This window comes from Hemiscyllium ocellatum, chromosome 34, assembly GCF_020745735.1.
Source record: "Hemiscyllium ocellatum isolate sHemOce1 chromosome 34, sHemOce1.pat.X.cur, whole genome shotgun sequence".
Taxonomy (NCBI): domain Eukaryota; kingdom Metazoa; phylum Chordata; class Chondrichthyes; order Orectolobiformes; family Hemiscylliidae; genus Hemiscyllium; species Hemiscyllium ocellatum.
The window spans coordinates 38,225,682-38,244,030 of record NC_083434.1 but is presented as its reverse complement, the minus strand read 5'-3'; the positions used below and the strand labels follow the sequence as shown (position 1 = coordinate 38,244,030).

General features: G+C 39.7%; 1 protein-coding gene across 8 annotated transcripts in view; it reads right to left on the bottom strand.

Moving 5' to 3' along the window:
- ulk4 (unc-51 like kinase 4) overlaps positions 1 to 18,349 on the bottom strand; it is a 496,983-nt gene that overhangs the window by 291,463 nt on the left and 187,171 nt on the right. For all 8 annotated transcript variants that reach the window (XM_060850207.1, XM_060850208.1, XM_060850213.1 and 5 more), the window contains one exon: positions 15,245 to 15,378. In XM_060850207.1, the coding sequence (XP_060706190.1) occupies positions 15,245 to 15,378 (134 nt within the window). The remainder of the gene's footprint in view (positions 1 to 15,244; positions 15,379 to 18,349) is intronic.

The following is an 18,349-nucleotide window of genomic DNA, read 5'->3' as shown; positions in this document are numbered from 1 at the left end:
TTACATCACACTATAAACGTTTGCTATAAATTCTGAGTCTTATGATCTTATACTCCACAACCACCTGATGAAGGAACAGCACTCCGAAAGCTAGTGTTTCCAAATAAACCTGCTGGACTATAACTCGGTATTGTGAGATTTTTAACTCTGTCAACTTAGGAGAATGAATAGCTGCTAATGGAACTTTAGAGGCTAAGAATGGGTACTGTATAATAGGAGACCATGTGATAAGAAGGCCTGGTGTGTAGGGGTTGAGGTAAGGACATGTGAGAAGGTGCCTCAAGCACTAGAATTGTTGAAAATATTGAGAACAGAAGGCTATATAGTTACCAAGCAGAAAAAGAGGTGCTGTTCTTCCAGCTTGTACTGAGCTTCACTGGAACACTGCAGCAAGCCTGAGACAGTGTTGGCCATGGAACAAGCTGATACGTTGAAGTAATAGGCAACTGAGAGCCCTGTCTTTTATGTGGCAGAACAAAGGTGTTCTGCGAAGTGGTCACGCAGCACATGCTTTGTTTCACCAATGTGGAAAAGACCACATTGTGACCAATGAATGCTGTAGACTAGATAGAGTGAAGTGCAGATAAACCGCTGTTTTATCGAGATGTGTTTCAACCCTTGGATACTGAGAAAGAAGTAGGGTGTTACACCTGCTGCCGTTTCTGGGGAAGGTGACGTGGGGCTTTAGAGGTTTGTTGGGAGTGACGGAGAAATGGACCAGGGCATCATGGAGGAAACAGTCCTTGCTGAAGGCTGACAAGGGAAGGGAGGGGAATATATGTTTGGTGGTGGCATCCTGCTAGATGTTGTGGAAATAAGCAGCTCATGATCCTCTGGATGTGGATGCAGGAGGGATGGTAGGTGAGAACAAGGGGGACCTTAATGCTGTTGTCAGAGGAAAGAGAGGGGGTGAGGATTAAATTGCAGGTGATGGGTCACACCTGGCTGAGAGTCTTGTCAATTACAATACTGGGGAATGCTCTGTTGAGGAAGAAGGTGGACATTTTAGAGGCCCCTGTGTCAAAGTTGGCGTCATCTGAACAGATGCGATGGTGACTGAGGAACTGGGGGAATGGGATACAGTCTTTACAGGTGTGCTTGACCTGCACTTTACTCAATATAGTTTAATGCATTCACTACTCACAATGTGGTCTCCTTACTTTGGGGAAACAACGTATAGACTGGGTGACTGCTTCGCAGAACACCTTTTGTTCTGCTTGCAATAAAGACGCTGAGCTTCCAGTTGCCTGCCACTTCAACATACCACTTTGTTCCCTGGCTAATATCTCTGTCTCAGGCTTGCAGCAGTGCTCCAGCAAAGCTCAGTGCAAACTGGAAGAGCATCTCATTTTCTGCTTGGGAACCCTCCAGCCTTTTGGATTTAATATCGAATTCAACAATTTCAGGGCTTGAAGTCCCTTTTTCCTTATCTTTACCCCAAACCCCACATATCAAGCCTTACGATCACATGGTCTCCTATTACACACTACATATTGCTAGCCCCAACAGACCCCATTAGCAGTTATTTATTTGCCTAGTCTGACAGTAATCCACTCCTTTCTCTGTCCAACTGTTTTTCTCTTCTTTGGGCTCCATCTCCACCCCTTATTTATTTCTTATTCCCAGCCCCCTCATCATGCATGCACACACACCCACACCTAACCCTACCCTACCCGATCTTCTGCATAAAAAAAAACTTTTTCCGAGCTACCATCAGTTCTGAAGAAGGGCCACAGGATCCGAAACATTAACTTTGATTTCTCTTTACAGATATTGCCAGATCTGCTGAAATTTTTCAGCAATTTCTGTTTTTGTTTCTGATTTCCATCATATACAGTTCTTCCTGGTTTGTATTTAGTTCGTTTTAATGAACAGTCATAGCAAACAAGGAACTCTGTTTTACCCTCCATAGACGCTGCCATACCTGATGAGTTTGTCCAGTATTTTCGGTTTGTATTGCAGATTTCTAGCATCCACAGTATTTTGCTTTTAAGTTATTATGAGCTAATTATTTATTATTTAATTGAAAAGCATAACTTATCGCAACAATCACAAGATGGAGTGAATAAAAACCTTAGCGATGGATTTGTTCTTTTTATTTGTCAACAACCTACTTAATCCATCTAGTGTGAAAACTGTTAATGCAGCGATAGATGCTTAATCCTGTTTAGTCAATGGATGCATTCACAGTAGCAGAGGTGTGAAATAGATCGAGCATGACTATGCCAGTTGGAATTTGTGTCATAAATTTTCAGATCAACTGTTAAAAGCCCAAGTCCCTTAGAGTTGAGAAGCATAACAGCTGTGTGAGCCAACTCTGTTTGGGCACTTGTAGAACAGCTGAGTGTCCCATCTGATTGAAATGCTAGGATGTTGCAGAGTTAGGGAACAAGACAGTCAGCTGTGACATTCAACTCTGTTTTCTTCCTGACTCTGTGATCTCCTAGCATTTCAATCTCTTGGTATTTCAATCAGTTGTGAGACTCAACTGTTCTAATGACATGCAAACAAATTTGGTCCCACAGCTAGCTGTTCTGTTCCTGACTGCAATATCCTGGCATTTCAATAAGTGGCAAGATCCAACTGTTATGCCTGGAGAATTTGCTTAGGATGAAACAAGCTGATAGAGAGTCTGTTCTGCTCAGTTCCTCAACGGACCCTATAAGGTAACTTAAATTAATAGAAAAACCTTCCTGTGGAGCCAAGAGAAGTAGCACTCCCTGATTCCACAGTCACTAAGAATACATCTCTCCTGTTCCCTGCTGCAAACAGCCCCACCACCTACTCGCCAACTAGTCAAAATAAGTGATTCAGCATCTTGAGGGATATAGGCCAAAGGCATGTATGTGAAATTTGGCCACAAATAAACCATATCACATTAATATAGCAGAACAGGTTCAAAACACTGAATGGCCTATCCCTGTTCCCATGTCGAAGGAGAACAAACATGTACCTAAAGTACAGACATTGTTTTCAATCATATATTAGGAAGCTCTAATCCAGGATTCCTGCTATTTAATAACATTCTTCCAGAACCACTAGCAAGTCCTTGCTAATCCTCAAATGCCTATTAACTTCATCGATGGCAATGACAGTGGCTCTCCAATACAGTGAATCAAAAGTATCATTCTCATGAATAATTTTCACCATATTCTCTTCCATCCTAATTCCTGCTGGCGCCCTGTGCTGTTTGAATGTTTTTTGTTCTACATTTCCCCCTTTGATGATACAGCCTTCACCTTAATATGTTTCTGCTTTCTATAACTCACTTCCTAAATTGCTTCACTTTGCTTCACTCATCTTCCACCTTTAAATAAAGCAACATCAACCAGAAATCCACCAACCTTTTCAACTCTTCTTCAAGGCATGATTAGTAAGTTTGCTGATGACGCTAAAATAGGCCGTATCGTGACAGTGAGGAAGGTTATCAGAAATTGCAGCAGGACCTTGATGAGATGAGGAAATGGGGCGAGGAACGGCAAATGGAATTTAATACAGATAAGTGGGAGGTCTTGCTTTTCGGAAAGTCAAATTAAGATAGGAGTTTCATGATGAATGTTAGGGCCTTAAGGAGTGTAAACACTACACTTGGAGTTCAGGTTCACAGTTCTTTGAAAATAGAGTCACAGGTAGACAGGGCGGTGAAGTAGGCTTTTGACACACAGGCCTTTTTCAGTCAGGGCATTGGGTACAGAAGTTCAGAAGTTATGTTGCAGTTATACAGGATGTTGGTGAAGCTGCACTTGGGAGTATTGTGTTCAGTTTTGGTCACCTTGTTATAGGAAGAATGTTATTAAATTAGAAAGAGTGGAAAATAATTACAAGGATGTTGCTTGGACTCAAGGGTCTGAGTAGTAAGGAGAGTTGGGGCAAGCTAGGACTTTTTTCTTTAGAGCATAGGAGACTGAGGAGGGACCTTATAGAAGATCATCAGAGGCATGGATAGGGTGAATGCACTCCATCTTTTTCCCAGAGTTGGGGAATCAAGGGCTAGAGGACATCAGTTTAAAGTTAGGGGAAAATAAAAGCGAACCTGAGGGGCAACCTTTTTACACAGAGGGTGGTACACATATGGAATGAACTGCCAGCATTTGCACCAATACTTGGATAGGACAGGATTAGAAGGATCTGGGCCAAGTGCAGGGAATTGGGGTTAGCATGGACAAACACTTTGGTCGACATGGACCAAATTGGGCCAAAGGGCGTGTCTCTGTGTTGTAGGACTCTATAACTCTGATTCAGTATCCAAAACCTGCGATGCATGTTGACATATTTTATTAAACTGCAATCAAAGCAAATAATTATTGTTGAGGCAGTTTGAGGGTAAAATAATAGCTAGAGATCCAGTAATGCTAAGTCATCAAAATAACACGATTTAGCAATCCTAAACTCAAGTTTTAACAACAAAAGTTGCAACTACTCAGACAGACTGAATGTACACTTGATTGCTTGCGTATAGTTGTCCTTATGCTCTGAATAAGATTCAAATTCCACATAGAAATGATAAGGCCATTACCCAAACAGGCACAAACATTTGCACAGAGTTTTTTTTTAAGATCTTGGCATCGCACAAATCCTTAAGTTACCATCAGCCCCTGCTGCGTCAAAGACTTCAGTTTGGTATTTCAAGGATGTGGTCACATAAATATCAAGTTAGTGTAGGGGAATGAAACAGACAAAAATAGGAAGTTCCAGAATCTCCAAGTGAAAGACAAACAAGATGCAGGCAAAGAGGAAATAATGTACAACATGGGTTGAGCTGGTATCTTTAAAGATTAACAAAGTGCAGGTCAATAATTGATAACTTGTTCACCTTTCATATAAAACTTAATTAAGAAAAAATAACTGAGAACAAAATTGAAAAACTCAAGAATTTTATCTTGAAGGCAGCTTGGAACTTAAGTGCACAAGCACTTGCTGTCTCAGGCTGTCAGATCATTAGAATATTTCACATTGCTGCCTGGCAGCTAGCATCATGAAAGGAAGATACTGAATAAACGCCAAGTTCTTGGTATGGCAATTATATTAGGTTGGCCAGGATGTAAGATAAATTCGCCATTGCTAATGGGAGCTGTACCCAAACAGAGCAGGCTAGAGATAGGGTTGACAACTATGTTGGGCCAATTCTCTAATTCTTGCTGCTTCTGAGTCTGGATCCCAGCTAGGAAAGATCAATCTATTCATTCACTATGAGGGTGAACCAAATCTTCACATAATAGGAGCTGTTGGTACCACTCAGATATCTTCAAATTTATTTTCTCTTCTTTGATACTCCTCTCTTGTTTCCATTAAAAAAGGTTTTTTCTAAGTCCCCAGCATGCTGATCACCTTTGGCAGTGTCAAGAGTTATGATTCACCATCTGCGTTGAGAAAATGGAGACTATGTACACACTGGCACAGGAAAAATCTTACAAAGATCTCTTGACACAAATAGGAAATGAACTTGTTGCCCAACATGAATGTTTTTAACTTTCATTTTTGTATTGTTAGAATTAGATCCTAAGGTATGAGCTGTTAAGACCACATGGAGCATAAGCAACAGCAGCAAGGGATCAGCTCAGTACAGGCAGTTATGTCTGGAAAAGATTCCAAGGTTGTTTTATACTATGCAATGATAGTGCAGGTGTTATCAGTAGAACTAGTAATTCCAGGGAACAATATGTACACTTCCATTTCAACTTTCCAGCTAAACATCAATCAACAATTAAAAATCAGAGAGTAAAACCCTGTTTCATATCCTTACTCAAGGACTCTGTCTTAATCACTCCATATCTCTTAACCAGCATTCCAGAACTCCTGAAGAAACTAAACAGTGGGGTTAATCTGATCTAGAAACTCATCAGAGCCACATATGGACTAGATGTTCAAATCTTCTGCACAGCACCAATCACCTCGTGTAACTGTCAATAAAACAGTCTAGTCTCACAGCTGATACAAAGAATAATCCCATTCAACTTGATCGAAGACAGATGTGGGAGAATGAATCAAGTAGTTAACAACTTTCTCAAATGCATAAAATATGTGACATAAACAACGTGAAAATCATCCCTACTCACAGTTACACTGCACATCACCCTAAAAGAACTTTGGGGCACAGGAATGATAACATGACGTTTAAAGAACAATAGACCTTCCAAAGAACAGGTGGATCAAGAAATTGAACATCTGAAATAAACCTGACAGCCCTCTTTAGAGACTCAATGAAGATATTTTCTAAACAACCTGCTCAGAGATTTTAACGCAGACTTCTGGAGCAGGTGAGTCTTGAACGGAGGCCTCCTGGCTCAGAGGTAGGACATGACCCCTTCACCACAAGAGTCCCAGAGCCTCAATGAATGAGAAATTAGAAAATGAGAACTTCTATATTGACCCTTGAGTGTCAATTATTTGGAGCCCTTTCAGACATTGTTCCATCATATTAAAAAGAAACTACCTCTAGGTCACAGAGTTGGAAATGGGAAGCAACCCAATTTATCAATAAATAGCCCTTAGGGAGAGGTGTTCTTACAACACTCAATTTCTGTAAACTAGAGCCTCTATGTATCAATCCATAATTAAAGCAACAACACTTTCTACATGATCTAGCATGTGAGTAGCAACCTCCCCTCAGCTGTACACAAGGGAATTTTCCCCATTATTCAGTGTGATAACTTTGAGTTTCCTCATAGTAAGTGTAACAGCCCTAAATCAGCGTCAATGAATGAGAACCATCTCAATTATTTAAGTGAAGACTCAAGAAACACTAATACAGAAGTGATAAGCATAGGGTTATATTAAAGTGATACAAGAGAGACAAGCAGAATACGTACAATTTTAATTAGGGTCTGTTGCAATAGTGTTGGAAAACAGGCATTGTCAGGCCTTTACTAATGACTAGTGTGTCACTGGTGAAGACAGGCTGCAAATGTCAATGGGCTTTTTTCTAGAATTAAGGTGTTTGTAGAGTGGTGGAACAGAAGTTTTCAAGATTGTGAAGGACTATGAAAACAGAGACTGATTTTTTCATTGGTTTTCCAAAGCAGTTATTACTTTTTAAATAGTCATAAAATAAAAGGACATTTGAAAACCAAATATTTCGAATGTGCAAACCTCTGCTTGTCATTCAAGAATTCCTCACCACTTCCTCTTCTCATTGTTGAGCATTCAATCAGTCCACATTAGTAGGAGTACTTCTTTTTTTAAAAAGTGACACAAATTAATGGAATGAGAAGTTGAAATTTCCAGTCTGGGACATTTTCATGCCAGGAAACATGAAGTATTAGGCTAAATCTCAGTTCATTTGGATATGCAGTGAACCTTCCACACAGCAAATACAAGCTGTTATAAAAAACTACCTTCTGTATAAAAATCACCCTTGAAATAAAACTTTGCCTCTCACACCTCATAGAACCCCTACAGTGTGGAAACAGGCCATTCGGTCCACTGAGCCCACACTGACCTTCAGAAGAGCATCCCATCCAGACCCACCTTTCACATTCCTGGACACTATGATCTATTTAATATGGCCAATCTTTAACTTGCACTTCTTTGGAATTTGAGCTGAAACCCATTCAGACACGGAGAATGTGCAAACTTCACACAGACAGTTGGCCAAGGCTGGAATTAAACCCAAGTCCTTGGTGCTGTGAGTCAGCAACGCTAACCATTAAGCTACCATGTCGCCTCAAACCCCATCTGTGACCTATCTGCCCACTCCAACAACTTGCCAATGCCCTTGTGGAGTTTCACACTGTCCTCCTCACAGTTTACAAATCTTCCAAGTTTAGTGCCACGTGCAACCTTTGAAATTGTTCCAGTTACACACAAGATCCAAATTACTAACATTTATCAGGAAGAGCAATGGTTGCAATATCGATTCCTGGGGAGATCCACTATAAATCTTCCTTGAGCCCATAAAATATCCACCAAGCATTATTCTCTAAGTCCTATAACTCAGTCAATCTTGTATTCACATTACTGTTCCTTTTATACCATGATGTATAATTTCCCTCACAAAGCTGCCGTTATTAGAGTAGACGGGGAGGAGGGCTGGAAGAACACAGCAAGCCAGGCAGCACCAGGAGGTGGGGAAGTTGACATTTCAGGTGTAATCCTTCTTCAGGACTGGAGATGGGTGTAGGATTTAGAGTAGAACCAAAATGGAAAATAAAACTCAAAAACTAATTTAAAAAATATTTAATATTATTTTCTAAGCCATAAGCAGGCTCAGCCAGGGACTGACATTAATTTTGTAATGTGACAATGAAGAGCAGAAAAATAAAACCAAAAATACACTTAACAAAACATTATTGTCAGAAGTGTAGGAGAGACCCTTACCTGACTGAGCTCAGGGAAATAATGACAGACTAACTATTATATTACAAATCTAATGAAAGCATAAATCAACAAACTGTTTCTCTCATAAACAAAGGCCAAAAGAACTGCGGTTACTTGAAATCAGAACCAAAAATATAAATTGCTGGAAAAACTCATCAGTTAAGAAGGGGCACTGGATGTGAAATGTTAGCTCTGATTTCTCTCACAGATGCTGCCAGACCTGCTGAGTTTTTCCAGAAATTTCTGTTTTTGGTTCTATAATATGTTTAAATAACTTGTGATTGTTTATTTTATGGATACAATGATAAAAAAGCTATATAGTTTATTTTAATAAATATCCATTTGCATTGGTTTTCTGGAGAGAATTTCCATTTAAGTTTTCCACATTCTGAAGTAATTCAGCAGCTTTCATCTGGATGTTTGTTCGAAGGACAATTTTTAGTGCAAATGAATTATCTGTTTCCAAACATGGCCAGATTTCTAACGACAGTGTCTACAGCTAAGTAAGACTAACCACTTGAAATCTTACCACAGTAATCAAAACTCTGACGACTGAATTTTCTTGCCTGACACAGAGATTTGGGGCACTTCCAGGAGTTGCAAACTATCTGACAGAAAGTCCCAGGAAGCTGGAAATCCACTTTAGTGGTGTGGTTTACTGGGAGTGAGATTGAGTGTCCCCGGAAGAATGGGGAAAATGCTGCGAACAGAGGCTTTCTGGGCAGATGTACCCTGGGGCTTCAGCACTGTGCCAAAATATTAAAAAGAATAAAACATAAAACATCTCTCATCTCTAACACACTTCACAGAGCCCAACATGTACACAACATACCATCTCATGAGTTCTATGCCAACCTATGCTCTGTACCCATCCTTATGGCCATTTCTCACTCAATGTCAAATTAATGTCAATTCATGCCAGTCCTTGTTTCCATGCAGACTTGATTGGGGAGCTTAAACGAAGGAGCCCCCTAGACAGCAGTCATCATAACATGATAAAATTCACCCTGCAGTTTGAGAGGGAGAAGCTCAAATCAGATGTAATGGTATTACAATTGAGTAAAGATAACTCCAAAAGACATGAAAGAGGAGCTGGCCAGAGTTGATTGGAAGGGAAACCCTGCAAGGATTACAATGGAGCAGCAATGGTAAGAGTATCTGGTGGCAATTTGGGAGGCATAGCAGAAATTCATTCCAAGGAAGAAGAAATGTACTCAGGGAAGGATGAGATGAGGGAAGGAATAGAATAAAAGTAAAGAAAAAACATGCAAAATGGTGAAAGTTAGTGGGAAACTAGAGAATTGGGAAGTCTTTAAAAACCAGCAGAGGATAACTGAAAAAGCAATAAAACAGGGAGAAGATGAAATATAAGGGTAAATTAGCTAGTAATATCAAAGAAGAATGCAAGAGCTTTTTTTTAGAGATATAAAAGATAAGAGAGAGGCAAAAAAAGTGGATATTGTTTTGCTGGAAAATGAGGCTGGAGAAGTAGTAAGGGGGATCAAAGAAATGGTGGAGGAACTGAACATGTATTTCGTATCAGTCTTCAAAGTGGAAAACACCAGTAGCATAGTAGAATGTCAAGAGAGCTGGGGGAGGAGGTGAGTGCAGTGGCCTTCACTAAGGAGAAGGTACTGGGAAACCTGATGGGTTCAAAGGTAGATAAATCACCCAGATTGATGGATTACATGAACTTTTTGAAGGAGATAGCTGAGGATACTGTGGAGTTATTAATGGTGATCTTTCAGGAATCACTGGATTCGGAAGGATTCCAGAGGACTGAAAAATAGCTAATGTAACACACCTGTTAAGAAGAGAGAGGCAGAAGACAGGAAATTATAGGCTGGATAGCCTGTCATGGGTTGTTAGTGATATTTTAGAATCCATTATTAAAGATCAGATTGTACAGTATTTGGAACTGCATGGTAAAATAGGGCTGGGTCAGCACAGCTTCATCAAGGAGAGATTATGCCTGTTAAATCTGTTGAATTCTTTGAGGAACTAGCAAGCGAGTTAGATAAAGGAAAGCCAGTGGTCATGACCGATTTGGATTTCCTTTGGTAAGTTGCCACACAGAAAGTAACTAAATAAGATAATAGCCAAGGTGTTCGGGCAAGGCACGACTTGGAGAGAGGACTGGCTGATTTGACAGAGAATGGGAATAAGGGGTTCTTTTTCACATGGCATTCAGTGACTAGTGGAGTTCTACAGGGTTAGTGTTTGGACCACAACTATTCACGTTCTACATTCACAATCTGGAAGAAGGAACTGAGGTCATTGTTGCTAAGTTTTCAGATGGGACAAAGGTTATTGGAGGGGCAGGTCATGTTGGGGAGGCAGTGACGCTGTAGAAAAACTTGGACAAGTTAGGACAGTGGGCAAAAAAGTAGCAGATGGAATACAATGTTGGAAGGTGTGAGGTTATGCACTTCGGTAGAAAGAAGAGAGGCTAGTCTATTTTCTAATTGGGGGAAGGTTTTGGTAATCTGAAGCACAAAGCAATTTGGTAATCCTAGTTCAGGATTCTTTTCAGGTTACCATGCAGATTCAGTTAATAGTTAGGAAGGCAAATAATTTTTAAAAACCATTTACAGGATGTGGGCAACACTAACTCGAGTAGCATTTATTGCCAACCATAAAAGCCCTGTGGGCAGTTAAGAGTCAATCACATTGCTATGGGTCTGGAGTTACATGTAGGCCAGGTAAGGATGACAGTTTCCTTCCCTGAAGGACATTAGGGAAGGCTTTAGATCATAATAGATCATAAAGGTTTGTCCAACAATCTACAACATTTCATGGTCATCATTAGATGCTTAATTCCAGATTTTCAGTGAATTCAAATCCATCAGTCAGGGTCTCTGGATTAATAGTCTAGCAATGGTACCTCTAGGCACTACCTCCTCTCTAAGGTACTCATTAATTTCAAATGGGCAGGTACAATTACAACATTTAAAAGACGTTTAGAGAGTCCATGAATAGGAAAGGTCGAGAGTGATGTGAGTCAGATGTAGGCAAGTCAGACTTGGTCAGCATGGACGATTTGGTCCAAAGGGTCTGTTTCTGTGCTGTATGAATCTATGACTAGAATTCAAAATCAGGGATGTATTGGGCTATAACAAGCTCTGGTCAAACTGCATTTAGAATATTGTGAGCAGTTTTCGGCCCTGTATCTAAGGAAGAACGTGCTGGCCTTGGAAAAGATTTACAAAAATGATCCCAGAGATGAAGGGCTTGTCATATGAGGTGCAGTTAAGGATTGTGGGTCTATGCGCAGTGGAGTTGAGAAACATGACAGGGGAATCTCAATGAAATTCTCAGAATACTGAGAGGCATTGATAGAGTGGACATGGAGAAGATGCTTTCACTAGAAGGAGAAACAAGGACTTGAGAACACAGTCTTAGCATGAAGGGACGATCCTTTAGAACTAAATTGAGGGGGTATTTCTTCAGCCAGAGAATGGTGAATCTGTGGAATACATGGCCGCAGAAGGTTGTGGAGGCCAAATCATTGAGTGCAATTAAGACAGAGATAGACAGTTCATGACTAGTAAGGAGATCAAAGGCTATGGGGATAAGATAGGTTGAGTAACATACCAGCCATGATTGAATGGCAAAGCCAACTCTAGGCCAAATGGCCTAATTCTCCTCCTATGTCTATGGTCTTATGTTATCTTCTCTCCAAAAGGGAACCGTGGTCAGCCAATCAAACCAACAAAGTTCAGACCAGAATTAATCAGCGCATATCCGGACTTTGCACTCTACATTACCAACATCACACATGACCAGAGGCAGCTGCTGATTAATTTGGGCAACTACCTTGCAGAAATGCGCACCTCCCATCCTGAACACATTTCTGCCTCTGCAACTACTGCATGCCTAGGGTCGGGACTTTCTCTTTCGGGCAATTTCTGCCATTTTTGCAACAACTGAGAAACTCTCCACTGTTACAAAACTCCATGCTTGAATGTCAGAAAAAAAATCATGAGGCCACACTTCAAATGTTACATAGAGTTTCCACGCAGAGATAACATTTCGATGGCATTCTGCCATGTTTGGAGCTGCCAATTTGAATCTTTGGATTCTATAGAGTCATAGAGATACACAGCATGGAAACAGACCGTTCGGTCCAACCCATCCACGCCGACCAGATATCCTAACCCAATCTAATCGCACCTGCCAGCACCTGGCACATATCCTTCCTAACTCTTCTTTTTCATATATCCATCCAAATGCCTCTTAAATGTTGCAACTGTACCAGCCTCCATCACATCCTCTGGCAGCTCATTTCATACTCGTACCACCCTGTGTGTGAAATAGTTGCGCCTGAGGTCTCTTTTACATCTTTCCCCTCTCACCCTAAACCTATGCCCTCTAGTTCTGGACTCCCTGACCCCAGGGAAAAGACTTTGTCTATTTACCTGATCCATACCCCTCATAATTTTGTAAACCTCTTTAAGGTCACCCCTCAACTTCCGATGCACCAGGGAAAACAGCCCCAGCCTGTTCAGCCTCCCCCTGTAGCTCAAATCCTCCAACCCTGGCTACGTCCTTGTAAATCTTTTCTGAACCCTTTCAAGTATCATAACATCTTTCCAATAGGAAGGAGACCACAACTGCACACAATATTTCAACAGTGGCCTAACCAATGTCCTGTATAGCCACAACATGACCTCCCAACTCCTCAAGACTCTGACCAATAAACGAAAGCATACAAACACCTTCTTCACTATCCTATCTACCTGCAACTCCACTTTCAAGGAGCTATGAACCTGCACTCCAAGGTCTCTTTGTTCAGCAACACTCCCTAGGACCTTACCATTAAATGTATAAATCATGCTAAGATTTGCTTTTCCAAAATGCAGCACCTCACATTTATCTGAATTAAACTCCATCTTCCACTTCTTAGCCCATTCGTCCATCTGGTCAAGATCTGTTGTAATCTGAGGTAACCCTCTTCGCTGTCCACTACGCCTCCAATTTTGGGGTCATCTGCAAACTTACTAACTGTACTTCTTGTGCTCGCATCCAAATCATTTATGTAAATGACAAAAAGTAGGGGACCTGGCACCGATCCTTGTGGCACTCCACTGGTCACAGGCCTCTAGTCTGAAAAACAACCCTCCACCACCACCCTCTGTCTTCTACCTTTGAGTCAGTTCTATATCCAAATGGCTAGTTCTCCCTGTATTCCGTGAGATCTAAACTTGCTAATCAGTCTCCCATGGGGAACCTTATCGAACATCTTATTGAAGTCCAAATAGATAACATCTACCACTCTGCCCTCTTCAATCCTCTTTGTTACTCCTTCAAAAAACTCAATCAAGTTTGTGAGACATTTTTGATTTACTTTTGATTTACTATGCCTTTTTGATTTACTTCCATTTTCACAGCACAGATTTCATAACCAAATAATTGAACTACACCATGATCAGATGTAATTAAGATCAAAGATAAGTAACATGCAATTTTTTAGTAGAGTTACTTTGTGATTGACATCTTCAAATATCAATGTTGTATTATTTCAGACGTAGAAAAGTTAAATAGTGAGATAAACCTTCTAGAACTCACAATCATCCATACATCTGTACACACTAAATTCAATACATCATTGCAATGATATATTTTATCATCTGCAGGTTTAGACCTATATTTTATTTTCATGCTTCAGAATTTTACACCCCATACAACTGAAGAAACCTTTGGCTGAAGTTATTGCTGAAAACCAAATGATTCAGGCAATTCCAAAACAAACTCCTTCAATCTTTGAGGATTGAAGGAAAATCACAAACATACTTTTACTTACCGCTTAATGAAGGATAATATTCCAACTCCATTAGAATAATCATTATGGGTACAAGTACGTTGACAACCGCAACCAAAACAGAGATTATAAATTACACCACATATTACCTCAGTGTTCACAACATATCATCAATTAAAATGTATCAAGATATTCCTTTATTAGTAAATAATTAGAATTATTCAGCTAATTAAACTAATAGTCCAAAAAGGACAATAGGCATCTCTTTTAGTTAGAGTAACAGGTGGTTAAATATAGCTTGAATGGTACTTAGGTACTTTTTTAACAAATTGTGGAATAATTTCTTAAATTTATGACTTGAAATTAGTTTGCACTGGAGGACAAACCAGGTGTAGGAAATGATCATTCCTCTGGAACTTTAGGCCGGTTAGATTTGGGAGAAGTATTCCATTTGCATACAAATTTGGTTATGTACGTTATGCATACTTTCTTCTAATTAAATTTCTTTGTTTGTGGCAACTTCCAACCGTCCCTTTAAGGACCTTTGTCAGACTCTATGTAGACCAAATTTTCCTGAACCAAGCTGGTCTGTATGTATTGAAAAGTGTCCAACATTTGCTAACACAGTAAATCATTCCATGATGTTTAAACTCTGTTAATGTTAGGTTATTGCCAGTCTTCGGGAAATGTACAAGAGTGCAACCAAAGAAAACAGAACCAATGCTGTGCCTTTGAGTTGAAAAAGCTTCTTAGTAGATAGCTAAAAGCAGTACACTTTCAATCAAAGATGAATAAAAGACATGGTTATGACCATCTGAACCTTGTATCATTGAAAATGTTTCAGGAAACATTGAAAAATATTTGAAGGCACTGAACGATACTGAACTGTAACCTATTCTATGCCATATTTGTTTTGGACCTAAACCTTTTTAATCAAGTTGGATACAAGCTTTTAATTGACTCTTATCTCCTTCAGACTACCAGGTTTCTGTTGATGTCTCAAGTGTTAGAGTATCTGCTGTAATGCAAACAACTTGGCATTCTTGTTAATGGAGGCAGATATTCTATTACAATAGCAACTCTGCACCAACTGCACATAATGTAGAGTCAGAATATGATTAGTAAATTAGTCTTCCCCATATTTCATACATTATTTGTTCAGTTTACCTATTATTCCTGGTAACTCCTGGACAATATGACAGATTAACAGATCTAGGCATTTAGACAGGTACTCATTGTTGCTTTGCTGTTCCTTTCCGTGTGTGGCTTTTCTGCTGTCTCTTTCAATATACATCACTAACCTGCAGTTAACAAAACAGAGTTGATTAGTACCAAAGACAAATGTTGAAATATGTTAGCTTTGAAAGGTTTCTCATGATAACCCCTATTTTCTAACTCAACACAGAGTTAATCTTCTCTTATAGTCACCTAACCCATAAATTTAATTATTAGCTTACAACATATATAATTTCCCAGTAATCAACTGCACATAACATACAATCATAATATTTTCACCACATTATCTCAAACTAATATTTGAAATATATATGTACTATCTGCACAAGAAAGAATCTGTGCATTAATAAAAGTAAAAATTTAAACCAAGATGAAAATTCAAATTACAATTTTAAATTACAAAGCCACCCCCCATCAAAGATTAGCTAATGTTCCATTTACATGACAGGATTGCTTGAAGAAATTATTCTGAAATATGGCCTAAAACTATCAATGCTGCAGAAATCTAACATCCTCAATATGATCTACCACAGTCTGATTTATGCGTATATCCCATCAAGGTAATATTGATTTAGAAATATTTACATATAATTGACTTTTATCCACCTGTGCAATATCCTTGAATTTTATGTTGTCAATTGACATTTTTGCAATCTTGACAAAGCAATATTGGTAAAAGCTACGCAACATTACCAATAAAATGTTTAATGTTGCGAAATTCTGTTATTCAGATGGCAAGGTGAGGATACAAGAGCCTAGTCTTTATTCACTTCCAGGCTTTTATTCACAGAGACACACATTGCATTTACTCCAGACTTCCAAGCAAAATCTCTCATTCAGCCTACTTCCATATGAAAGCACAGATGAGCCATCAGTTAATACTGATCACCTGATAGTGATCTTTGAGAATATTTGTAGCTCCGATTGATGACATGGATGTAAGTTAGCTCGTTGAGCTGGAAGGTTTGTTTTCAGACATTTCATCACCATGATTAGGTAACATCATCAGAGTCTCTGGTGAAGCACTGGTGGTATGTCCCAACTCTCTACTTATAGGTCTTGATTTCTTAAGATGGGTGATGTCATTTCTGGTTTTTTTTAAGGGAAGATAGATGGGGCCTAAATCGACGTGTTTATTGATGGTGCTCCAGTTAGAACGCTAGCCCTCTAGGAATTCCCGTGCGTATCTTTGTTTCGCCTGTCCTAGGATGTGTGTGCTGTCCCAGTCAAAGTGGTGTCCTTCTTTGTCTGTATGTATGAAAACTAGTGATAGTGGGTCATGTCTTTTGGTGACTAGCTGGTATTCATGTATTCTGGTGGCAAGTTTCCTGCTTGTTCGTTCGATATAGCATTTTTTATAGTTCTTGCATGGTATTTTGTAAATTACGTTAGTTTTGCTGGGGGTATCTAATGGATCGTTTAGGTTCATTAATTGCTGCTTAAGTGTTTTGATAGGTTTCTGGGCTACCATGATGCCAAGGGGTCTGAGTAGAGTGGAAGTCATTTCTGATATGTCTTTGATGTAAGATAATGTGGCTATAGTTTTCAGTTGCGTTGTGACTGCTTGTTTGGATTTGTTTCTGAGGAATGGGCGGATTGTGTTTGTTGGGTACCATTTTCCTTGAAAACGTTGTATAGATATTCTTCTTTGTTGTTTGTAGTTCTTGGGTGCTGCAATGTGATGTAGGTTGTTGAAATAATGTCTTGATGCAGCTCATTTTGTGGGTATTGGGATAATTGCTTCTGAAGATAAGTATTTGGTCTGTGTTTGTTGTCTTTCTGTAGACACTGATTTGAAGCTCTCCTTTAACTGTACGTTCAACTGCCACGTCTAGGAATGGAAGTCTGTTGTCATTCTCCTCCTCTTTTGTGAATTTTATGCCTGTCAACATATTGTTGATGGTTGTATGTTTCCTCTAATTTGTTCCACTTTGTGATGACAAAGGTGTCATCCATTTAGTGGACCCAAGGTTTGGGTTGGATAGATGTGAGCACTACTTATTCTAGTCACTGCTCCCGCTATGAGTCAAGAATGTGGTGCTGGAAAAGCACAGCAGGTGAGGCAGCATCCGAGGAGCAGGAGAATCGACGTTTCGGGCATAAACCCTTCATCAGGAATGGCTTATGCACAAAACATAGATTCTCCGGGTCCTCAGATGCTGCCTTACCTGCTGTGCTTTTCCAGCACCACACTCTCGACTCTGATCCCCAGCATCTGCAGTCCTCACTTTCTACTGCTTCCGCTATGAGCACTGATATTGGTGACCCTATAGGTGTTCCATTGATTTGTTTGTAGGCTTTGTCATTGAATATGAAGTGGGTGGTGAGGTACGTGAAAACAATGGATATGATTAACACATTTGAGGGTCTTGTGGCACACTGTCTTTGAATCAAGAGACCTGAATTTGAGTCCCACTTGCTCTGGAGCGTGAAATAGACTGATTAAAAAATATCTCCCAATTTCTGAACCAGAAGGATAGGGTTCAAGTCCCCCTCTAAGATGTGATGTCAAGCATGTCACAATAAGTCCAAATAGGCTGCTTTAAAAGTTTATGATTAAGAACTGAATTTATGGAGAGCATAGGACTGTTCAGTCTCATCTCAAATTGTTCATATTTGTAAGTAATAAAGCATGCTAAAATGATCAATTATGAACATATTGTCAAATGCACATCAATTGCTCCATGTACGATTAAAGATAATTAGAAATTCGACTCAAATGTTTGCTTTTCATAAACTGTAAGCTATTAAGAGGAAATTGTGGCTGAAAGCTATTTGCCTCAAAATTCACAAGCTTGTGTGTGTGTGTGTGTGTGTGTGTGCGCGCGCGCACGCGCGCGCTGGGGGGAGAGTTATTGCCAAATTTGAATGACCATCTTATTTGTAAAGTAATACATACAGGTAGCAGAGGCCACAAGAGGGTATCAGATTGTTGCAGAAACAGCAGGTTGTAAGATGAGATATGACAGGGAATGCACTGCTAAGTACAATAACCTTGCAGAATAAGCAACAGATTTTTTTTTCTTCATATAAACT